The sequence below is a fragment of the Arvicanthis niloticus genome, chromosome 7 (genome assembly GCF_011762505.2).
Source record: "Arvicanthis niloticus isolate mArvNil1 chromosome 7, mArvNil1.pat.X, whole genome shotgun sequence".
NCBI classification, from domain to species: domain Eukaryota; kingdom Metazoa; phylum Chordata; class Mammalia; order Rodentia; family Muridae; genus Arvicanthis; species Arvicanthis niloticus.
In genome coordinates this window covers 1,887,891-1,913,834 of record NC_047664.1, presented here as the reverse complement: position 1 = coordinate 1,913,834, position 25,944 = coordinate 1,887,891, and the positions used below count along the sequence as shown (strand labels likewise).

The 25,944-nt window shown below is 42.8% G+C and overlaps 1 protein-coding gene across 6 annotated transcripts in view; it reads right to left on the bottom strand.

The window, feature by feature from the left end:
• Gak (cyclin G associated kinase) overlaps nt 1-25,944 on the bottom strand; it is a 68,136-nt gene that overhangs the window by 38,809 nt on the left and 3,383 nt on the right. For 5 of the 6 annotated variants that reach the window (XM_034508448.2, XM_076937746.1, XM_076937747.1 and 2 more), the window contains exons 2-12: nt 24,768-24,829; nt 23,902-23,961; nt 22,980-23,094; nt 16,697-16,839; nt 13,618-13,743; nt 9,502-9,591; nt 6,895-7,030; nt 6,397-6,509; nt 4,532-4,616; nt 3,025-3,148; nt 4-53 (exon numbers count right to left, since the gene is read on the bottom strand). In XM_034508448.2, coding sequence (XP_034364339.1) covers nt 4-53; nt 3,025-3,148; nt 4,532-4,616; nt 6,397-6,509; nt 6,895-7,030; nt 9,502-9,591; nt 13,618-13,743; nt 16,697-16,839; nt 22,980-23,094; nt 23,902-23,961; nt 24,768-24,829 — 1,104 coding nt within the window. Of the gene's footprint in view, nt 1-3; nt 54-3,024; nt 3,149-4,531; nt 4,617-6,396; nt 6,510-6,894; nt 7,031-9,501; nt 9,592-13,617; nt 13,744-16,696; nt 16,840-22,979; nt 23,095-23,901; nt 23,962-24,767; nt 24,830-25,944 lie in introns of those variants that run through there. The other variant, XM_076937748.1, reaches the window with a different exon arrangement.

Here is a 25,944-nt window from a genome sequence, read left to right as displayed (position 1 = left end):
TACCTGCAATCCTGGATGTGATGTAAGATATGTCCAGATCACCCTTTGCATAGCTGGAATGGAAAGAACAGTCAGAATAGAAAACTCTTAGTAGTTATAAGAACTTTAAGAGGAGCCTACGTCCTAGAACACTGAGGTAACCTTGCTTGCAGGCGCTATCCTCTAAGTAGTGTGCATATGCACGTCTTGTGTATGACTGCTATGTAAGCTGACAACCAATAAAAAGTGAAATAGAAGTGGGAGAGAGCAGCCTAAGGAAGAGCTTTAGCCATCTTTTGCTTTCTGATGTGTTCTCCAAGCAAAAACATTGAGGGCTGATCCCGACAAACAGTAACTAAAGCAAGACAGTAGCAATAGCCACTGATTCCATTATTCCAGGAGCTGGATAAGAACATGAGGAGAGAGGATACCCTATGCCCTATGAAGAACTGAAAGGAAACAGAAGACACTGCTGGAGGAAAAAAAAGGCATCCCAAATGACCACGATATGTTACTGCTCATGGCCACCCAACTGAAAAAATACAGATCAAAACCTGACTAACTATGCAATAACTTGGCAAACTTATTCTATAATGCCTCTAAAAGAAAAACCAGTTATGCCAGAACAGACAAGTTTCCTTGGAAAAGAGGAGATAGGGGAGTGAACATTGTTGCAGAATTATTTTGAGTACCACACTATAGCTGAGCAGTGAGGTCAGACAGGAAAGTCAGAGGCAGAGCTGAGGTAGGTACACTTGACACCAGCAGAGTCACCACGAGGTCATTATAGAGAGCAAGGTGGAAAAAAGAACAGACATACACTACAAATTCACTGATGCAAAATCTGATTATGGCAATCTTAACATTTTAAAATGTCATCTGAACCTATTTAAGACAGGTTTGCTTAGGATATAAAGGACTCCCTGAGACAAAAAACAGAATGTACTAAAACGCAGCTTTATCTAGTGCTTACATTTCTGTGGGGAAAGGCAGTTAAACAGACAAGCCACAGATCAGAACTAACTAGTTCCAATCTATTTCTTCACAAAAACAATTAATAACCCAATAGTAACCAAGATACCAGGTATCAGTGATAGATGTCTTTAGTCCCAGCACTCTGAAGGCAGAGACAGATCTCTGATCTCTGATCAGGGCCAGCCTTGTCTACATAGTGAGTTTCAAGTCAGTCAGGGCCATAAAGGTAAAGAGTGCAGGTTGCAAACATGCACCAGATGACGGCATGAAAACAACCTAGCTGTCCCTCAAGAAAGACAAATGTGCCCCAGCATCAGGTCAGGTATAGGAAAGCACATGCAAGACACTTAGTGGTATACAATGGGTACTGAGTATCACTTAGGGCTCTACACAGTATACCCTAACCATTAGCCCCCTTAAGAAAAGTCCAGGGACCCTGACGGTTCAGCTCTAGGAACAGGCTCAAGGGTATACAAATTAGGGTTATACGCAGCACAGACAAGAGTGGCCCAGACCTTGGCTTCTAAGACATCAAAGCAACTTCAGGCAACCAAGACAACCTGAAGTGATCACTTCTGCCACCAGTAACCACACTTGGACATCTTTATCGGTACAGTCAAAAAATGAAGGTGTTTGCTGCTACTTGTAAGTCAATTTAATAAACATAGGAGTTTATGGAACTCTTATCAGCCATTTCTACTTCGTAACCCACAGGCTACATGTGGCCCCAAAGACAGTTATGAATAAAAGTCAACACAAAATCATAAACTTACTTAAAACATCATGAGTTGCTTTAGTTTTAAAGTTTACTACAGACTAACAGATGTAAGAAAAAGGGCCATGCCATTTGAGTTAGGCACAGAGGTCAGCAACATGGGAGAAATTTAAAGTTGACTACAGACTAATAATGTAAGAAAGAGGGCCGTGCCATCTGAGTTAGGCATGGAGGTCAGCAACATGGCAGACAAGCAGCCACATGGTGGGAAGTGAAGTTTTTGAGAAAGTGAAAAAGCCCAAAGTACTAAAGAAAGCTTTGGGAAACATCCAGAAGCAGGAAAGGAGGAAAGATTATGCCTAAGTCTAGATTCAGAAAGGTGGGCAGACCCAAGAGAACCAGATGGTGAGTGACGGCTTCATTAGACTTCCTGCAATGTGGACTACACACTATTGGATTCTTGGCCTTTCTGTCATGAGACAGTTGCCATTGGACTATCTGGACTACAGCATGTAAATCAATCTGATAAACCCCATATATAAATATGTAATATATATTCTATCAGTTCTGTTCCTTTAAAGGACCCTAATACAGAGATCATATCACAATATCAAAAGTTTGGGCATCCTAGTGGTTTAAGCATATACTCCATGCAGAAGGCACATGCATATGCATGTTCAAATATCTGTATTTCCAAAATGTAGCCCATCATGTGCGCTCTTCCACTGGCACAGGCGCACATCTACATCTGCTAAGGCTACAAACATAAAACCACCACCAACAAAAAAAAGAAAAGAATAGTGCTATTATGACAGATACTGGCAGAGCTAAGGAGATCATGAGCGGATGCTGTACAAAGCCAGTTCTGTATCGGGTCCTATGTACAGGGGCCTCATACTTGTACTTGTTAGGTTTTTTGTTTTTGTCAACTTGAAACAAGCTGGAGTTATCTGTAAAGAGGAAAACTCAATTAAGAAAATGCCTCCATAAGACTAGCCTATGGGCAGCTGGTCTTGGGCTACGTAAGAAAGCAGATTGAGCAAGCCATACGAAAAAAAAGTCAGTAAGCAATATTCTTCTATGGCCTCTGCTTCAGTGCCTACCTCCAGAGTTTCTTGCTTTGAGTTCCTATCTTGGCTTCCCTTGATGATGAACTTGAACCTATAAGCTGAAATAAGTCCTCTATTCTCTACACTGTTTTTGGTCAGTGTTTTATCACAGCAACAGAACACAAGGTAAGGCTCAAGTATACATGGCTTCTCCCTGACAGAGAGTGACAACATAACACTACCTTGGAGAATCTTCCCACAGGCAAGGAATAGGATAGGATAGTCCTCACACTTACTCATACTTACTTAGCCACAGATTGGATGACCTTGGAGGAAGTATCCTTGAGGTTGGTGAAGAGCCGTTCTGTCCCACCCCGCAGGATATCAAGAAACCCACCGTAGGGCTGGTCATACTCTGCCAGAGCCAAAACTACAGGAAAGAGCCACAGTAAGTCAAGAGTATGCCCCCAAGAAGCCTCAGTGCTTCCCCTAACTCCCTCAAACCCACCAGTGAACTGTCTTTCCCATTAGCAGGTGCTAACCTGCTGTTTCCAGCCATTTCAGAAATCTAAAGAATGGCCAATGTAGGCACACAGGACTATGTGAAAACATGTCAGACCAAGCTTCTACCTGGAACTGTACCAACTATGGAACACAATTTCAAGGTGGTAACTGCAGGACATGATACTCTTTCTAAAGTGAGTACAGGTGAAACCCACAAAAATGGACTCTGAGACCACAGAATGAGGCCCTCAGGGACTGTGGTGGTAAAGCTAACACATGTTACTTAGGTTCTGAACAGCCCCACAATGAGCCCATGTAGTATGATGCAAAAGTAGACACCCCAGAACCCACTCCCCATGGTCGACAACTATACCACACATGCTAGGCACACAGAGTAAGGACATGAAGTACCAAGATACTAGGGTAGCCAACTACAGGAGACAAGAGCCTTCTCTCTAGGAAACAAAGATCCAGAGAAGGACTCAAGCTAGCACTTGACATCTCAAAAAAAAAAAGGAAACTCAGAAATGGCTCATTTCACAGACAGTCCATGAACATATTTCTGTTTCAGAACCCTCCTTTCCTTCATTGGTGCTCTCAAGGCAGCCAGTCTTCATGAGACAGAAGGACATTGTTTTATGGCTTGGCTCTCTCAAACTAGCAGGAACAGTCCTCACCCCTTTCCACTGCACCCCAGCTCCTATGACCCCACCTCTTCTCCTCCTCTTCTCCTAGTAGACACCTCTAGTGTTCTGTGACCATGAGGCATTATCTGCTGACTTTGTTTAAAGTAGAGTTGGCCTTCATGCCCAATTTCTGGGACTCACTCTAGAGTGGGGAGGTGTCTTCCCTTAAGAAGGATCATTTCCATAGGATTTGAACTATGCAAATGTTCAGGATACAGTGTAGACTACAGAGGAGCTAGAGACCATGGTCAACCGTGCCCGGAAGACTTATCCTATTTTATCCTGAATGGTAGTTGAATTAATCCTTGCTTTGAGAAGTGCTAATATAATTCCCATGAGACAGGGCTAACTGGTGGCTGCAGGCCAGTCTCTCCTGATCTTGCCCTAATAACCCTTCTTCCCTTGGTTGGTCTGAGTCAAAACAAAATACCCTGTCAAATTCTGTATTCTATTCTGAGCATATGGCTCAAAAGATTTGAGTTCCACAGAATGGTAGAGCCAATTATCAGATGAAAGCCCCACAGAAACAGGGTTTTGATATCTGCTCTGATGCATATTGAGTACCCAGTAAATAATAGTAGACATCCTTGTAAGGAAAGGACAGTGGCTAGGTTGGTACTTACCTCCACTGCTGTTCACAGGGCCCCCAGAAGGTGGTTGTGTTCGGGAAGGCCCTGAGTTCCCATAGCCTCCATTCTGCTCCAGTAGCTATAAGATTCAAAAGCATGGCGTCAGCTTCATACAAAAGCCAGAGCTAGTTTACAACTGTACGTAGCATTGTGCCCTCAGCTAATGAGCAAGAAGCCAAATGGGCAGAACTCTATCTGCTTGACTCTAACGTGCAAGGAAAGTAAGTTCTCAGAAGTCTAGGCAGGGCTAGAAATAAAACAAATAAAACTTCCATTCGCAGCTCTAAAACAACATTCAGGGTTACCCAGGGAGTAATCATTACTTAAATGCTAACACCCTTATCCTATCAAGACATATCCAAACCTTTATGGACACAGAATCTGTTCTTCCTATTCATCTCCTCCCATTTCACTCAACCATCTTGAGGAAATGTATCAGACGTGCAGCCCAGAACCCTAACACCCGTGGTTCTAGTGCTGTGTGGGGGTCCTCCAACAACTCCTTGGACCAAACCTGCATTATTCTTTGAACTCAGCCTACAGTGCATATTGTCTAAGGAGCTGGTTAGCCCAGAGAAGATGTTCATGGGTCCCATGAACACTATAATCATAGAACTCTTGGTGTCTTTACTGGCCAGCAGCACTTCTTCTCTGACACCCTATGAAGAACAAGGCCCACAGTTCTGTTTCCTACCTTCCTGCGGTTTCCAAGACAGCCAGCAAACTCTTTGGTAAAAGGTAACAGACAAGACCCCAGGCAGCCATGCCATAAAGCAACCCCCAACCCCAAATGCCTTTGACTTTCTGACCCATTACCAGTCAACCTAATCTCCAAAGAAATTTGTCAAAAGCAACCCTGTCATCTACAGAGCACCTGAATTCTTAAAACATATCCTGTTCCTAGTTCTGGGATCTCCCTAATGTCAACAGAAAGGATTGTATCAGCAGGTTTCCCCAAAGGAATCACAGACCTCTTCTACCCACTGCTTCTGAAGAGCCCTATGCACGGATGAGGACTCAGAGCAATATCTATAAAACGCCTTTCTTCTGCACTCTACCCTTCAGCAGCACAGACCTTAGCCACTCTGCTAACTAGTCCAACATCAACAGCCCTTAGGAAGTTCTGCTTCTAGGGGTGAAAGGACCAAAAAACAGGAAGCAGACAAAACTAGAACCAGACATCCTGTCTCTGCAGATTGATTCAGAGAAGGCCTCACATTAGGAATTAGCCAGAAGGTAGGACAGCAGAATTTGGCCTGAGCCATGAGCTATCACAGCAAAATGAATATGGATGTTGGACTCCTAGACATGCTTAGAAACCTGCCTGGGACCTGAGGGTGTGGGCTAGACTTATGGCTGCTTTAAGAAAGATGTCTGGCCCACTTGCCACAATGCTTTCTTAGACTGCCTGCTTTTCCCAAATACATATAACCATAGGGTGCCTTAGTCCAAAAGCCCATAAAGCAGAGTACTGTCAGCAACTATGTGCACTGGACCTGTGTTGAGCCTGGAGATGAATGCAACCATGAAGCCATGGTTGGTGCCTGACTCCAAGAACTGTGAGATGTATGTAGATAGTAACAAACATCACTGGAAACAGAAAACAAAACAAAACAAACAAACAAACAAAAACTAGACCAGAGAGTATGATAGAGTGACCCTTTTGGCTCATCTGGGTCAGCTTGTCCAGAGTTTAAGACCACCTGAGTCAGGACATACAGGAGTGCTGGGTGTGGTAGCCCTGAGCCTGTGAGGATCTGTGACTTCAATTAGACCAGATGAAGTCTCAGGCTAATGCAAAGAAATCATAGAACCTTAAAGACCTATGCATGAATAACATAGCCTCATGATGTCCTTACCTCTGTGATGGGGGCTTTGGGGTTCACATTCCTGGCTGCTGCGATTTCCTGCAGCTGTCGGACCACTTCAGCAATGGACAGCCTCTCCTCTGGGTTGACCTTTAGCATGGCACCTACGGCAAAACAGCAACATAACTTAGTCCCTTATCACTTACAGCTCTGGGACTAGGCTAGACAGCACCTCGTGCTATTGCAGAGGTTTCAGAACACACTTTATCCACATCACTGAGTTCAGAAGCAAAGGAGAGAATGATAGAGTGATGACCAGAGAAAGTAAACACGTCTCTCAGAAGTGGCCACTCAGAATACCATAAGCTTATCAAGAGGTGGGGCAGGTGGGCAACTCTATGAAAAAGCACCCATTAGAATGCGATCAGAACAGCAACAATAAAGGCAAATGTGAACCTGCATAGCCAATGGGTGAGCAGCACCTAAACTCAACAGAGAAGTTCATCTCCTCAAGTCTGTGCCTCAAGCAAATTTATAACAGAAACTTACGAATAAGTTCATGGAAGACTGTGTAACGAGTGTCGTTCACAGGAATGGAATACTTCCCATTGACTATCCGAAGTTTTGCTCCATCCTCAAAAGGATGCTGCCGGAAACACAGCAGGTATAAGATACAGCCCAGTGCCTGTGGGGAAAGGAAATGAGAGAAAGGTATAAGAAACAGGGTAAAGACTGAATGAGAGAATGCAAGGGGAACAGAGGTTAAGTGCTGAGAGTGGGGAGGAACTGTGCCAAGACAAACGGGCTCAACAGGGACCAGCAGGGAGGAAGGGACCGAGGACAAGGTCACCAGCAGAGCGGTATAAAAGAGCTGCCTCTTCTTAGTGGCCCTCCAAGGACACCAATCATGCTACTGTCCTTTGTTGGTTATAATTTTAAAAATGCCGACACAGGGCCTTGAGAGGTGGTTGAATGGTTAAGAGTACATACTGCTCTTCCAGAACTCAAGTTTGGCTCCCTGCACCCATGTTTGGCTCTCACAACCACCTGCAACTCCAGTTCCAAAGAGATTTAATGCCTCCGGCCTCCTTGGGCACCAGCACTTATATGCACATACCTACCCACAGTCAAATACATAGACATAATTTAAAATTTAAAAAGTCAACCTGGCAAAATGGGCCAGTGAGAGCAATTCCTTCCATGGGATGCGTCCCACCTCTTCCAACATAAAGAACTTTCTAGGTCATGGCAATAAGTCCTATGTTATGTTGTTATTCAAATCAAAAGACTCCTTTAAAAATTATACAGTTCCTACTCAAAAACAGGTCTGTAGATGGGTAAGCACATTAAGGGCATAACAGACACCAATGATGAGCTCCATGCAGATAATTCACAGCTTCTGATTGGACAGTGTGAAGGGCATGGAGGCAAACTGGGAATTTCCACAGAACTGACCTCCTCTTTGGTTTGTTCTATTTACCACACCCCACAATGTGAACAGGAGGTACTGAGGAATTGGGATTTTACACAAAGGCATTAGCATTATACAGAATACCTAGATGAACCTAGATGTGTCCAGTTGTGTGCTGAGATTACTCTAGGGTGGATCAAAAAATTAATAAATATGTATCTTCCTTAGTGGGGTTAGCACTGGCCCCTATAGACTTCAAATGTGTATGTCTCTGACAGTGTCTGGGGGCTGCTGGTGCTATCATTGTCCCTGTCCTTAAGAAAATGATGGTTCTGACCATAACAAGGAAGGCCCAATGTAAAATAGGCATTGTGTCTGAAGTAATATTTTTGGTCTCATTCTATTTTCTACCACATAAGTCCTAAAATCCTTGGAATTTTCTAAGTAATTGCTGGCCATCTATATGTATCTTCATGATGGGGCAGGTCATGAGAAGGACCAAGACAAAACTGGGATCAGAGGCCGCAACCTCTGGAAGGGCAGAGGAAATAAATGACAGTTAAGCTGACTGCCCCGACCAATGTTGTAATCAATCATGAGGTCTCCATAAAATGCAAGTATCAAGATTCATCTGAGCTCTTAAGACAGCTGAGAAGATATAGGATCTTAGAGGCTAGTACACCTTGGTAGAATGGCGAGGCTCCCATCTGGTCTCCTACAGGCTCTATGAATCCTTCCATCAAATCAGTTATAATATCCTTTACAATAAAGTAGTAAATACTCATAATTGTATGTCCCTAAGTTTTATAAGCTGCTCTAGGAAGTTAAGCAAACCACAGGAGGGGTTTGTGGGAAGCTTGGCTTGTAGTCAGTCAGTTAGAAGCACAGGCAAAACAACCTGTGACTGCTAAAGAAGGGGTGGACATGGGCATGATGGGCTGAGCCTCACCCTGTGGTAGCATGACACCACATCTGACAATAGACACATGAACTTATTAGCAATGGCTTGGCCTAAGAATGGTCCTGGGGTGTTCTCTTGGGAGCTGACTCCTTACTGTCCATGGAGACAGACCTTCTGAGGTCATATAGGTCTCTATGTCAACTGTCCTGGTGTGAAAAGAAAGTGGATACCTGTGGCAGGTGAAGATACAATCCCAGAGAGGATATTACATATCCCTGCAGAGACATCCTTGGGTCTGGAACTGAAGACTCCAGAAGTAGAACAGGAACAGAAATTGTCTGTGTTGCCACATGATACCCGTCCAGACTCAAAGTCATACACTGTTACTCCAACTGCTCTGTTTGTATCTTATTGTTGTTTGCTTTGGTTTTTAAGATTTATTAACTTATGTGTATGACTGTTTTGCTTGCATGTATGTCTGTCCACCATGTGCATGCCTTTGTATCCCTGAAGGTCAGAAGAGGGCATCAGAACACTGGGATTTGCAGTTACAGATGATCTGTGAGCACTAGGAATTGAACCTGGGTCCTTTGCAAGAGCACCAAGTGTTTTTAACCACTAAGAGGGTCTTAACCTCTCCAGCTCCCCTACAACTGCTCTGTTGATTCACCTCTTCTAGAAGCAGTCACAAGTGATCCTTGAGAAAATGAAGGTGAAGGGCAGGGAGAAAAGAGAAGGGAGCTGGTATGACATGAGGGCCTAAGACAGACAAGCTAGAGGGTTCTGCACCTCCTGACATGACCTAACTGACCAGGCACCCGAAAAAGAAGCACTCAGGTCTTACCCAAATATCCTGTTTCTCGCCAATGGGGAAGTTGGAATACAGGTCTACAATTTCTGGTGTTCTGTACATGGGTGTGGTGTTCCTTGTGATCTGAAGAAAACACAAATATTTCAGGGTAAGTTACACATAGCATTATTTTTTGTTTTACACAGAGGCCCTACAACTTTCTAAGCTCTCTATTAAAGGCTAGCAGCAGTGACTTTTCCTCCCACTGTGCTCTGGAGGGACCACTGCTCACTCACCTGGTCACAAAATGCTGCACTACCACCTTCCTTACAGAGGTAATCTCTCACACTCATGTAAGATTAGTGAAAAGAATCAAGTAAAAATATTCACCCACTGGGCTATTTTATTTCTTCAAGGGAAACATGTTGTGTCTGGCATGAGAAGCCTACTTCGAAGTGACCAAAGAGGCAAGCTTACATGAGGGACCCTATTCTAATGAGCAAACAGAGGTACTGTACTAAAAGAAGCTTCCAGATGAGTTCCAAGGGGGAGAAATAAGTCTGAATAATCCAAAAAATAATGAAATCTGTCAGCTGGTCATGTTTAAAAACTGAGAGCCTATGGGTGGACAAGTCAGTCAATAAAGTGCTTTGTTGTACACCCAGGACCTGAATTTGATCACTAGAACACACATTAAAGAAAAAGCTGGTATGGTGGCAAGAACTTGTAGTCCCAGTGCTAGGAAGATACAGACAGACAGATCTCTGGGACATGTTGGCCATCCAGCTTAACCTAATCAGTGAGTTCCAGCCCAGTGAGACCTTGTCTCAAAGAACAAGGTGGATGGGCTCCTAAGGTTTGACTCCTGAACTTGTCCTTTGGTCTCCAGATACATATGCATACATGTGCACTCACATATACATGTATATACATACAAAATTGAGACCTGCTAGACACCCAGTAATACATTCACATGGGAAATTAACAGCAGACTCATATACCAACCCCAGACTATAATTCAAACAAGAGTAAGCCAACATGCTTTGCACACTGCAGAAAGGCAGGCACCAAGGCCTGACAGACAGACAATGACTTATTCAGTGGAAGATGCAAGGCCAGAAGAAAGCCAACATTGAGAGGCCTCTCTAAGGATGACAAGGAAATCTATGCAAGATACAGTTCCAGCCAGAGCCTGCAGGAAGGTGTAAAACAGCATGAATTCAAGAGATAGAGTGAGATCAGATAAAGAATGGACCAAAGGTCAGGCTAGAGGTAATGTGGAGTGCACTGTGACCAACAAGGGGCCAACACCAAGCCATATACTATGACCATACACTATAGCATGTGAGATGTACTTTCATTAAAAACTTGATTTGCAGATACTTTAAGGCACTGACACTTCAATCCAGGAAGCTCATTCCCTCCTAGGTGTCCATTCTGAAGAACCATCTGATGCAAGGACACACAGTGATTGTTCATGCCTATAACATATTGAAAACAGCATATGCAACAAACACATAGATGAAGACACATACTGGGAATGCAAGCAGTTACAGAAACGGAGTCAACTGAGTGAACTAAGGCAGACCCACTTCAGCAGAGTCCAGGAATCAGAGAATAATCAAAATCCCAAAAAGGGCTCCACAGGGTCAGAGAAAAAGGAATACTAGCTCAGCTCACTCTGGATTAAAAGGATTAGGAGGGAAAATACTAAATAAAGGCTAAGAAGCTGTTATGAAAGAGGCATATGATGACTGCTCTGGACATACTATTAAGTAAACAATTTCAGGAATGTCTGGACACTGTGTCTATTCAGCACATAGGATTTGGGAACAGAAGAAGTGAAACCAACCCCAAACTGCCGGTAGATTCTTAGGTGCCAAGGGCACATGATACCAAGGCTGACCAGGAAACAGTCAGACTGTAACAGGATTGCTCTCACTCAAAGACACATTGAAGTAGAGGTGCTGTACAGATCTGTAGTCACTACTATAAGAATGGATGGATATGTGCCCATTCGTGGTAAAAGTAGGTACATCTACTCAGAAGGCTTAGACACAAAGGCTCAACACTGATCAGCACACCTGTGATCAGACCAGAGTCTCATTCCAAGGGAGCAATGCTTCTCAAACAAGATCTTGATCCCAGGGCCAGGGCATGGTAGGCATGTGCTCACCTAAAACTTCCTGTATCAAAAATACAAGTACTCCAAAATGATGGTGTATCAGTCCACTTTCCATTGCTAATAACGTAATATCGAAGACTGTGTAAACTATGAGAAAAGAAGTTTGTTTGGGTTAATAATTCTGGTCAAGAGCCAAGAGCCAAGAGCCAATACATGGTAGCAGTGTCCCAAGGCAGTTCAGGGACCAACCATACAGACAGAAGTAATGGACATGTGTCTTTTGGTCTCTCTTTTTTGGAAAGCCACCAAAATTCAAACACTGGGTTCCATCCTGAAGACCTTATCTAGTCCTAATCCTTTCTAAAAGGGTCTGGTTCTAAATGGCATAACTGATGAAGAATCCACGCTTCGAATACTTTATAATGAGGATTAAGCTAAGTATTAAGTTTGGAGAAAACAAATCACATGAAAACCATAGTAAACATTAAAAGAATCCAAGAGCCTTATGAGGCAAATCTGGGATATTTTCCCACCAAAATAAAGACAATTGAATCATGGCCATGGGAAAAACGGTATCTAAATCCTTATAAATAACAAACACAAGAGCAGGTTCTGGGGCTCCCACTTCAGTGATGGGCAGAGTACTACAGCCAGTAGCAGACGGCAAAGATGGGTTAGGAAGAGTCATCACCACTGAAGCAGATTTTCAGGACACTAGAAGCTAGGAGGAATGAGCCTAGGTCTACACTCGAGGTAGGCATAATGAAGGGGATGTAGGACTGTATCCATACAATCATAGACAGGTAGGACACTGGAAAAGCATAACTGAGCAAAAGGAACTGGACTGCACTGAGGATCCAAATAAACACTGACTGGAATGGTTTCTACCATAGTGGTAGTGGCTGACAACTCTGGTATACTGAAAACTGAATCGTAAACAATGGGCTGTGAGGTGGGACAAATACTGCACAGCAAGGGCAGTCTTTCTAAGCTCCGGCCCATACTCCTCATAGTTTCAAACTCTAACAGTGGTTGAGAATGAAACCTCACATAGCACTCAGTAGGATCTTTGCAAATGTGAGGACCCACTGGGTCTGAGAAGCATGACTCTGATGTGACAGACCTCCAAGTAGCCCAGAAACCCTGCCTTTAATAAGTTCTGTATCATGCTAAGTGATAAACATAAATGCCTCTGACAGGCATTATGTCAAAGTAGCTATGTCTTTTCCTCCTCCGCAGCAGCAGCCCTAGGAAGCAAGCATCCCCTGGGAAAGGCCATCTTGGCAGCACCTGATGGGCTAGAAACAAACGTAAGGCCAACATTTCAGAATCTGCAGCAAGACTGTCTCCTATCTTTACGCTCTGGGACCTCTCTGCTGAGCATTGTCCTGTATTCATGTAAATTCTATGAAATGTCAGCCATTGTGGAATTACATACACACTTTGAGGATACAGACTCTGCAGGGACAGGAGCCGTGTGAACTAAGTTGTAGGCCTCTAACAAAAAAAAAATGTTTCTAAATAATAATTTAATAATAATAATAATGTAATAATAATAATTTTATACTAGGGATTGAATCTACGAACTTGGTCATGCTAAGCAAGTGTTCTATCAGTCCTCTAAATGAGTCCCCCCCGGCCCCCCAACTGCTGTTTGGAATGACAGACGAGTTCTGGAGATGGCTGTACAATAATGTGAAAATGTTAATGCTTCTGAAATCTAACTTGAAATGTTAAAATAAAATTTGTTGTACATATTTAAGTCAGTAAAAATAATTCTAAGAAATTAATAGGATGAAGACATTTAAAGGCCAATTGATAAGAGGAACATGAGAGGAAATGGCTTCTTCAGTCTGTTTAAATCTGTGGCCACAAACAAGCAGAGTACAGCCAGGAAGAAGGTGATGCTCCCAGGATACAGTACCAGGGAGTCTGTTAAGATACTCAGGCTTGTATCTGAAGACCCAGAAGCAATACAAAGAGCATGAGAGAGAAAGGAACTGAGAACTACTTTCTAAGAATACAGACTCAAATGCACACCTCACCTCTTCCTCCACCATTGCTCGTTTCTGGGCGCTCCAGCTGTAGTCAGGATAATGGGAGATGGTTGTGGCACTGCCAAAGTCACACAGCTTAATGGTCCCCTGGTTACTAAGCAGTAAGTTTTCAACCTGCAAAATTCCAAATGGTAGTTCTGTGATTTAGTGTGTACATGGAGGCTGAACCTCAGCAAAGACAAAGAGGAATATAAGTAAGTTCCTTACCAGCAAAACCTCTGCACCAAGGTCCAGGCTGCTGGTTGCTAGCAGCTATTATAAAATTTTTTCAAAGTTAAAACCACCCACCAAGCAAACAGATAACTTAATGAGAGACAATGAACCTTCAGAAAAGTCAGAAGACAAAAGAATAAAATACACTACTTACACCTACATTAATGTATCATGAATTTAGGAATAAATCTAACAAAGATGGATAAAAGACTTCCTGTCCAGAAGGCCTTAAAATGACTGAGGTGACAGGGTTTCACTATGTAACCTTGGCTGGCCAGGAACTTACTAAGCACCTCAGGCTAGCCTTGAACTCACAGAGATCTACTTGCCTATTTCCCAAACGCTAAGATTAAAGGCATGCACCACGACACCCAGCCATTTTAAATCCATGAGTCATAAATTCACATGCAGTCCTAATTCCAGTGCCTAACTTTTCTGGCATCCTGCTCCTCCTAGGTACATTGAGCATCCTGTGCTTTCGTCATCTGCATCAGAGTTAGAGTGTCCCAATACAGGTCTGCAGCCAGCCAGTTACTGTTCCTAGTCTACCATTCTCCTGAAAGTCTATCAACTATGCTGAAGAGTCTTAGCAATTCTAATAAAACTCAGAGTTTTAGGGAAGTAGGAACCTGCAGAATGAAAACACAAACAAACCATATCTACTTGTAAGATCTGTCAAGGTTAAAGTGTCTTTAACATCACAAGCTAGCAAAGGATGGAACTAAGGGAACCAGTATGCCTCCAGAACACCCAGAAATGGATGCCTATACCCTATAACCAAAGAGGACACTTGCTCCATAGACGGGCCAGATGGGACTGTCCTCAGGACACAGGCCAACACAGTCAGCTATAAACAAGAGAAGTAAAATAGATGTGCAAAAGGATATATAATGACAAAGTCCCATAATGTATATTCTATGAGATTAGGCTACAGAGAAAGACAGATGTATTTAAACATTAACACTGGGGTGTGTGTGGGGGGAGGGTCCCACAAACAGGCACAAAAGAATGCATAGGCACAAGCACATTCAAATGATACCCACACCATAGAAAAAATGGTGTAGCAGCAACAAAACCAAGAACATGACCAAGGAAAGCAGGCAGTGGCTGATGCACAGGTAAGATAGGCCAGACAAGAGGTGTTATGCACACTGCTGTGCTTGTTTCACAGCAAGCAGTGACTAGAGGTAGCTCCTAAAGTAGGAGGCCATAGGCACTACCTATACAGACATCTCACTGGGCAAGTGACTGATTCTCCATTAATTTTATTCTTTATATTCTTTTTTCCTAACACACATTCACCACCACTACCAACAATGACATCAAACTGTTTGCAAGATTAAATAAGTAAGTATATATTATTATGCATTTATTTTGTGTAAAGGGGTGCATATATACTACAGCATTTGTGTGGAGGTCAGAGAACAACTTTTGAGGGCCAGTTCTTTCCTTTCACCAACGTGAAGCTTGGGAATCAAAGATGTCAGGTGTGGTGGTATGAATAAAAATGGTCCCCATTGGCTCATCTATTTGATAGCTTGGCCCCTAGTTGGTGGAACTGTTTTGGGAAGGGTAGGAAGGTGTGGTCTTGTTGAAAAAAGTGTGTCACTAGGGGTAGGCTTTGGGGTTTCAAAGGCCTATGTTACTCCCAGTCTCTTCTCCTAGCCCCCACCTATGCCTCCAGCTGGAGGATCAGGATGTAAGTAAGCTCTCAGCTACTACTCCAGCACCATGCCTGCCTGCCTGCCTGTGGTCATGACCCCCATCATTACGGTCACCCTCTGAAACACTTAGCAACCTTCCCAATTGAATGCTTCCTTTTTGGTCATGGTGTCTCTTCACAGCAATAGAAAAGTAACTAAGACATCAGGCTTGATAGAAAATGCTTTCACCTGCTAAGCCTCCTCACAAATCCAGTCTCAAAAAATTAAAAAGTCACAATAGGGGAATGAACACTAGGCTATGGCAATACAACCTTAAAGATTTTGTTCAAGAATATACCAGGAAGGGCTGGAGACATGGCTCAGTGGTTAAGATCACTGGTTGTTCTTCCAGAGGTCCTGAGTTCAATTCCCAGCAACTACATAGTGGCTCATAAATACCTATAATGAGATCTGATATCATGTATACATACAGGAAGCTAGAATACTCATATATATAAAATAAATCGTTTTTAAAAAGAATTTATTTTTAGTTTAGTTTATGTGCACTGGTGTTTTTGCCTATATTCATGTCTGTATGAGGGTGTCAGATCCCAAACAGTTATAAGTTGCCATGTAGGTACTGGGAATTAAACTCTGGTTCTCGGGAAAAGCAGCCAGTGCTTTTAACCACTGAACCATCACTCCAACCCCCCCACACACGCACACGCACACACACACACAAAATATATTTTTAAAAGGCAAAAGAACAGGAGGAAGAAAAAGGAAAATAAAAAGAAATTGAAGAATAAGACACTGGTAGCTATAGTACTCAATTTCACTAAGAACAGGAAAAAGTAAAATAAATTCATGTGACTATACTCCACAGCCAGGCTATACAAGTTACACACAGCAATTCCAGACAGGCAGGTGCCATCTTCACTAGGCTGTGATATACTCACACCACCTGCAGTTGGAGATGCACAACAGAAGCCTTTCCACCTAAGTGATACCCCACCAAGGTCAGAACTGTACCTGGATGCACACAACTCTGTAAGAAAGGCAGCTGGGAAGCTTAGCATAGCAGGGTGATAGCTGAGCAGAAAGTACTGGGCTCTGATCAAGCACAAGGGACACAAAAACAAGTAGGGAGCTATCCCAAGGCAGGAGAACAGAGTGTGGAGACACAGTCAGCGATGCAACCCAGCTGGTACCTTGAGATCCCTGTGGATGATGGGTGGTTTCTGCCTGTGCATGTGCTGCACTGCTCTGCATGTCTGGTAGAAGATCTTCAGAATGCTGTCGCAGGACAGAGGGCCTTTACATTCAACTCTCCTGAGAAACTCCACCAGCTGTCCTAAAGGAGACAAGTGAATTTAGTCACCCTAGGGCTCAGAATGCTATACCCTACTTATTAATAGGTTTAGTCTACCTCTGTGTATAGCAGCCCAGGCAGGAATGGCATTTCTAAGGCCTTAGTTGGGGTGCATACCCAATCAGTACCACTCCAGTTATTCCTTCACAACTTCTGTAGGAAGACAAATAAATGGGTGGGTATGGGGACTATCCTTGCTCTGGGGAGAGTAGGGGCAGGAAAAGGCACAGAACATTCCTGGGACAAAACAAGAAGCAAAAGCAATCATATGAAAAGGCCCTGAAGGCAGAAGAAAGTTTCTAAGAGTTGAGCAGAGGCAGTGACCAAGGTCTCTGAAAGAATGATCACAAAGCAGAAGCTCTAGGCTCATGTTCACGGCACAGCACAGGCAAAGCAGAAACCCTGATGCTACATTCCTCACTACAGTTCCCCAGTTCAAAATTACATCATTCCCTGCTGGTAACTCCATTCTGGTTCCCAACGCTGGCAAAGATTAGACCATTTCCTGCTCCTAACATATTTAATTCATAGAATCTACACAAACCTAAAGTAACAGGGGTCCTCCAAAGAGCCAGTGCCTCTGGTGAAACAGAAGCAGGCTCCAAGAGGCAGGGACAGTTATGTCCACCTAAGCTCCATGCCAGACTGATCATAATGTGAATTTTAACTGGCTCACTAAATAGTTCATTCTTGGTAAGGGTTAAGAAATTTTTTTATTGTTTCGAGACAGGGTTTCAAAACTTGCCACCCTCATGCTTTAACTTTCTGAATTCTAGGATTATATGTGTATACAACCATAATAAGGCACAAGACAATTTTAGGATTTATTTATTTGGGGGCTGGAGAGAAGGTCACAGTTAAGAGCACCTATTGCTCTTGTAGAAGACTTGGGTTTGGCTCCTAGCACCCACATGGTGGTTCACAACCATTCATAACTCCAGTTCCAGGAGATCTGACATTCTAACTGTCATGGACACTAGGCACACATGAAGTACACATACATACAAACAGGTGAAGCCCTAATACACATAAAATTTTCTTTTTAATAAATTTTTATTTCCTCTTAAAAATTTTTACTGCATGTGTGTGTGACAATGCACGCGTGGAAGCTGAGGACAGTTCACGGAAGTTGTCCTCTTCTGTTTACCATGTGTACCTCGGGGATTGAATTCAGATTGTCAAGTGAAGCAGCAGATTCCTTTACCCCCTGAGCCACCTCACTGGCCCTAAACAATGAACTTCAATATGTTATTTTTTAAATTATGTGTGTGTGTAAATTTGTGCATGTGAGTAATGGCATCCCACTAAGGACAGAAGAAGGCACTAGATTCCCCTAGAGTTAGAATTACAGGCAGTTGTGAGTCACTTGACATAGGTGCTGGAAATCAAACTGGGATCCTCTGCAATAGCAGCAAATACTCTTAACTGTGGAGCCATCCAACCTATACTTTTGAATTTCTTTCTTTTTTTTTTTTTTTTTTTTTGTTTTCCGAGACAGGGTTTCTCTGTGTAGCCCTGGCTGTCCTGGAACTCACTCTGTAGACCAGGCTGGCCTCGAACTCAGAAATCCGCCTGCCTCTGCCTCCCAAGTGCTGGGATTAAAGGCGTGCGCCACCACCGCCCGGCATCTTTTTTAAAGTCTCAAATTTGGTTAAGTAGCTGAGGATAATCTTGAACTTCTGATCCTTCTGTCTCTCCTCTTCCATTGTGGAATCACAGGTGTACACACCTGGTTTTTGCAGTGCTGAAAATAGGATTTATGTATGCTACCAGCTTCAATTTGAGAGTATTTTTTTTTAAAAATAATATACATGTGACAGAGCAGGGACTGCTTTAAAAAACAACGACAGCAGCAACAAAAACCCCCTTATTTTATACAGAAAAAGTAGCCTATTCTGACAAAGAATGGATTGAGGGCTTCCAATGAATTTAACAGTAAAGATCAACTTAAAGAAAAGGTCCGTGGTCCAACTTAGGACTTCAAAACTGCCTTTAGTAAATTCTTCACCTGCCACCATGAGAAGGAGAAACTCCCCAATTTCTCAGAGGTCCAGCAACTCTGCCCCAAATCCAGGCAAGCCCTGTCCAGCCTTTAAGCCAGAAGTGTCCATCTTTAAGCAAACTGTTGCTTATCTGTATCCTCCAAAAAATGGAACCTGGGAGACAGCCTCCAAAGCATAGGAGTTTGTCAGCTGTGCTGGTTAGCTTTTTGTCAACCTATTACAAGCTAGAATCATCTAGGAAGAGGACTATGAATTAAAAATCTGTCTCCATAAGCTTGGCCTGCAGGCAAGTCTGTGGGCATTTTTTAAAGTAGTGACTGATAGGGGAAGATCTAGTGCACTGTGGGTGGTATCACCCCTGGACAGATGGTCCTGGGTTATATAACAAACCAAGCCAATAAGCAACATTCCTCAATGTCTTCTGCATCTAGTCTTGCTTCCAGTTTCTTGCCTTGAGTTACTGGGCTAAGTTCCTTCAGTGAGAGAATGTGCCCTTTCCTGTTCCGGTCACTTTTGGTCGTGGTGTTCTATTATATCAATAGAGACACATCAAGACACGATGATGATTTGTGAGTCCCAAGAAGAAACTGCAGGGCCTGGCTGCAGGGTCGACTGCTACATACGCATGAAGACCAGATTTGGATCCTTAGAACCCTAGAAAGAAATGGGTAGACATAGCAGCCTACAAAAAAATCCTAGTATACAGTGGTTAGAAATAAAATTCCTAGAGCAAGCTGAGTCCTGGGTTCAATGAGAGACTTTAAAATCTCATTATGTAGGTTAGAGGAGTGACTGAGGAGACACCAGATGCCAGCTTCAGACACATATACCCAAACACACATATAAATATGTGTACCACACAGATATATATGTGGAAGAGAAAATAGAGCAGGTTGGACCTTTCTTCCTCCCACATTACCCTGTTTAAAGACAGCACCTGACTCCACTCCTTTTACACCTCTACCACCTCAGAAAACAGCAAAGACAATGAACGGAGCTTCTCACAGATGTTGTCCAAATCTTTTAAACCAGGATTTCCAAATACCAAGACTTGCATCACGCAAAAGCTTTCTGATCTCGTAAGTGACAAGGAGGGAGATCATAAATAGCATCCAACTCACCACTGCATCAGTTCTACTGCCACTGCCACCTATAAAGACCTCCTGGTTATCAGGTGGCCTGCTGCAGTACTACAACGCGGCTGTGCATGGTTTTATACTACATACAGCGGCATCTACTGAGTCTTATTATATATTAGGGATAAGGGGAACACTACCAGCACGAATACGTGTTTAGCACAGTTAAGGTTTTAACAAGAAAAATACAGAGTTAACCTCACTTTCACAGGATCTATTCAACCCTATTGCTTCTACCTCCTCCTTTTGCCTTTTCCCTTAATATTTTAGATTAAAATATAATTATATACTATCCTTCCCTTTTCTCTCTCCATTACCTCCTATGCCTGGTCCTTACTAGCCCTCTGTCTAGTTCTTACTCTAAATTTCCTGGCTTCTTTATTATTAGCGTGCGTGAGTGTGTACATGAGTGCATTTAGTTTTGTTTGCTTATATACAATTTCAGAGTGAATCGAAGGAATGGGAAGACAGCTTGCTGTGAGACTGTGTTCTGTAGAAATGACAAGCTACATCCATGACACTAAAACAATGTGGCTGACTAAACAATATCCAAGCAATTAATACTTCTACTACTAGACATGCTAAGAAGGAAGGGGAAATTTTTAAGGGGCCTCAACCCTAAACGAAGAACTACACAGACTAAAGACTACTGAGGGAGGGAGTATTAGTTTTCCTCAGGATGATTCCTTAACTGATTATTCAATAACAAGCATCAATCCTACTTTTACTTTTTCAATGAGCATATGCTCTTTTATAACTGAATATAGCAGGAACAACAGGAATCCATGAAGACAAAATGTAGCAGATTGGAAAAGTCGGCCTCTTACACTACCTAGCACAGGAACAGAGTTTCTTCTCATCCCAAGAATTCTAAGCTGGAGGCCGTATCACTAGAGCTGGCACCTTCCTAGCTTGAAGAAATGGCTCAGAGTTGCTCAGAAAACAGACTCAGATTGACTACAACTTAAGAGACCATGAAGAATTTTGTTGGGGACTGGGGTGAGATATTAGGAAGGCATCCTGGCTAATCATACACTATACAGTACATCCAAAGTAACAGCCTGCAACTGTAACAGAAAAGGTCCCTGCTCTCAGACAATACATGTGAACAATAAGTTTTGGTCTTGAGGGAGGAATGACACAGGCCTATAATCCCAGCCCTCTCGAGGCCAAGACAGGAAGACTGATTCAAGTTCCAGGCCAACCTTGGCTGGCCCTAAAAAACAAGCAAAATAACAAGCAAGCATGTTTCCTGATCTCGATGTTTGCAGCTTGTCTTAAACAAAAAGAAAAGCAAGAACAAAGAGAAAGATAAATCAACTACAAGAAAATGTTACAAATTAACAAATCTAATGTATCCATTCACTGAATTTTTATGTTTTCATTAAATTTAACACTTTAAGAGTTAAAAAACTGAACAAACAAATTATCTGGAAATATGTCAATTAAGATGTAGTTAATCTACCTCTGTTCTCTGGCAGTCCTTAGCTGATAGAAGTCAGATAGCTCCTGACTTCACAGCCTCCTGACCTCTATGCACAGTGGAATAACTTTGCCAACAGGTGGACCAGGGTACTGGGTAAGTTTGACAGGAGCTAGGTGAGGACCTGCAGATACATGAGGACAGAAGTGGAGAGGACTGGGGGACTGGAGAATGCCCTGCCCCAGTAGGAGCTAACATCCCAGGGCTTCCAGCCATGTAGAAATGAGTCTGTACTGCATATTCAGCCTCTTGTTTCTGACAACTAAGAGCCCACATGTGACCTGCACAGATCCCCACCCTCCTCCACTTGGCAGAGAGATCCTACTGGCTCATTCGTGGCTTCTACACACTCACTCTACACCTCTCGCTATCAGCTAGATATTCCATTTCTGCTCCATTCCCCAATCTATTTACTCACAGTCTCCAGCTTTCTCCTCTGTTCTCATGTCTGCTACTGGTCTGTCCCTACTCCAGCCATTACAATATAGTTTTTCATGATCACTGGCTTATAGACAAGTGGCTCTAACATGGTTGGGATTCCTTCCATGGGCTCCCTGTCTCAGTCTCCCTGATGCTCCTTGGTCTCTCTTGGTCTCTTTTCTCCCAACACTCATTGCTCAGGTGGACACACAGGCAGCCACTTGTACCATAGTTTTCCTTCAGCATCACATGCTTCAGACCACACTAGGAATTACAGAGCATTCTGGCAGACAGCGGCGAGCTCTGTGGTGGAGTTTGCTACTTTTGATCGGTCAATTCCACTTCACAGCCAGAGAATGGGGTTCAATTCTCCATTGCTAGAATTACAGGAATGCAATATCATACCCAGCAAGTAGAAACTTGGTAAACATTACCCATAGTCAACCATGCAACCACTGTCCCTAGAGATCTACCTGAGGTATGCTCTACCCACAGGCCTGTCAAATGGATCAAAAAGTCCTCCTGATGCTTTCTTAGGTTTGAGCTTGATAAGGATATATGGCCACTAAGTGATTCTCCTTTCCTCTCAAAACAAGACACTATTAGCACTACCTAAGGACATGTCACTTATGTGCCAATGTTGACCTTTTCCAGTTTACATACGAGGACACTTGAGGTTCCATTGTGTGCCTGCTCATCCTGTTTCAGGAGAAAATCATGAGACCCTGCTCTTCAGAATCTGCAGCCTAAGGCCAAGCATGGCAGCACACACCTTTAATCCCAGCAGGCAGAGGTATGTTAGGTATCTGTGATTTCAACACTAGTCTGGACTACATAGCAAGCTCCAGGCCAACCAGACCTACATAGTAAGACTGTCTCCAAACACACAAACAAAGAAACAAACAAACAAGAACCCATAATCCATGAAGGACACACAAATGCGTATTCCAACCAACACAAAGAACAGTGGATAGTTAGCTGGTTATTTCAGTCAAGACCAACGCATTTTCAGAACATCTTAGGAGTATTTAACAACTGTTCAAACATGTCAGAAAGCATGTAAACTTCAAGGCACTTTACCTTTACAGAGCTCCGTAAGCAGGAGGAACTCAGCCTGCCCAGTGTCCGATTCCTCTCTTCCTATGGATGCTGCAGAGCAGAACTGGACAATATTGGGGTGGCCAGAAAGTTTTTTCTGTATGTCTTGTTAAAGAAGAATGTGAGAAAATACATCCACAACTCTGTTCACTTAAAAATAAACATTTGTAAGTTTTAAGAAACCAAAGTCATGATACCCAAATTGACTTATGCCTTAGCATATATGAGCATCTGAACAGAATGGTAAGGGAGGGGCACATAGGGACAGTGAGAAGGGGAGGAGCATGGGAGGAAGTTAGTGCAAATGCTAGATATGAGTGGGTAAGAGAGAGACAGAGCCCTCTGGGTCCACACATGAAAGTGGTAAGGAGTGACTGTGGACATTCAAAGCTCAAACAGCCATTAGGCTATCAGACAGCACAGAGTAGAGTCTAAAAAGAAAAGAAGCAGATTCTATCTGCAGCAGAGACTATGCCTTACAGGTATACATTATGTGGTAGAAGGGAATAGGCACGAAAGGTTGTTATGTGCCATTTGTACAGGGTGAGGAATGCATCGGGTGCCACACTGAGGCCCACTGATATGGTAGTAACCATATAGTTCTTGCCTAGGCCATCAAAGGGACAAAGTGGGACTTTCTTTGTGATGACTGACCTATCTGTTTAGCATGGAGACCTCAAAGGCTGGAACTGCAGCCCCAGCCTCCCATTTCCTAACACCTAGGAGATTTCTACTTCAACTAGGACAATGAATAACAGAAAAATCCTTTGCATGAGAAATGCCTATAGAAAGTCCGGTAAAAGCAAAAGGCTGACTTTAATTTATCACAGGAGCCTCCTGGTCACTGTGTCAAGCCTGACATATTTAGTCATGGTAGTAACTCTCAGTCTCAGGAAAAGGATACCAAGAAACAAACTTCCTGAATGATGGCTCTGTTCTTTTCCTCTTCGTTGGATAGTAATCTCTGTCAGGGAATAGCACACAAGATTGAAGTCTTTTCACCTTCTGTTTAACAGATAAACACCCCGGAGAACGTAAGCATTGTCTCTAAAGGACACCAAGTCTCAGGGAGCATAGCATACCACTCACCTGCATTTGAACACCTCATCTCAAAGAAGCTTAGACACTTTGAATAATCTTTATACTCCAAAGACCCAAGAAAAGGTAAAAAGAGGCCAGAGTAAACCAAGTCAAACAAGGAGATACAATATATACCTAGCAAACATATGCAACAAGGTGAATTGCCAAAACAAGCCCTGGTCTAAGGGTCCATTGACTATATTCTACCATTGACAAGAGAGGTGCCCCCTGCATCAAGGTAGAGCTGTACCTACTGCTATGTCTCAGGATAAAAATTAGAGCTGCCTAACTGGGCATTAAGATCTAGAGACCTCTTCCTACCACAGTACTTTAATCATAGTTACAGATGCCATGAATGTAAATTTGGTAAGTGGTTTCTGTACTCTTCAAATTCCTGGTCCGTTATTTTGACATGTGGAGTAATATGGATGAAATCCAGAGGGTTACTCCCACTCCTCCCTCCAAAGCTGACCAAATGCCCAGGTAAGATAAGAAGCTCCTAAGAGAGCTCTCAACTCAAATTAGAGTTGTTAGCCTAAGGGTTAAGCCCAGAGAACATGGAGGAGACAAGGATTAACAGACTGAAACTGACCGATATGCATAGAATAAGAGATGCATTCTTGAAAATAACCCAAGATACCTTTACAATAAACTAAAATCCCCATACAACGATCTGTTGTTAATTATTACCTTTAATGCATACTCTCTGCCACTTCCCAGATCTTGAGCTTCATAAACAAAAGCAAACCCTCCTGAAAAAGAGAATTGTCGGTCAGTGCTATGACTTAAACTTAGAAATACCTTTACTAAATAAATTACAAACAAAATTTAGGCCATACTGCTTCCTACAAAAAGCACTGCAGCCCAATTTCTATGTCACAGCCCTTTATACCTTCTGCTCAGAGATAGGAAGAGAAAGTGCAGTCTGCATCGACAGATAGAAACAGGGATCCTGGAAAATAAAAAAGCAAGTATCCTGAAAACAACTAACACTGTTGAATTCTACCTGGGCTATCAACACCAAGGAAGGCTAATGCAAATAGATAACAATATTAGCACCCAGAGGACAGAGTAGATTGTGCTGCCCTGACAGCCTAAAAGAAAAAAAAAAAAAATAGACCAATAGCACTCATAAAGATGGATCAAAGAATGCTTTTTTTTTTTTTTTTTTAAAAAAAAGTTGAAGGGCTGGAGAGATGGCTTAGTGGTTAAGAGCACTGGCTGCTCTTCCAGAGGTCCTGAGTTCAACTCCCAGCAACCACATGGTGGCTCACAACCATCTATAATGTGACCTGCTGCTGTCTTCTGGCATGCAGGTGTACATGTAGATAGAGCACTCACACATTAAATAAATAAATCTTATAAAAAACAAAAACAAGGTTGCTATGTTGGCTCTGAATTTACATTCTTTAACTCAGCCTTCCCAGTGCTTCCTTTAAATACACAGTCCCATCATAAAAATGTAAAATTGCCAGTAAACCAAGACTAGGAAGAAACTTCCTCAACCTTATAAAGAATGTCCCTAAAGGACCAACAGCAGCAGCATTGGTGGTAAAATGAGACCAGGATGAAGGCCGAGGTGCACACTCACATCACCGATACGCAGCGGTATACAAGATCCTTTTGCCGATATAATTAGACAAAAGAAAATCAAAGGCATCCAAATCACAAAAAAATGTAAAGATGTTTTTATTTGCAGATTAACACCATCTTACATGTAGCATATTTAGTGAAATCTGAAAAAAAAATTAGAGGAAAAAAGAGAGGGAGGAAGGAAGAGACAAAGAAGAGAACAGAGGGGAAGGGAAAAGACAAAAATAGAAGAAAAAAAAGGCAGATTGGAGCCTGCCACTGAACCTGACGACCC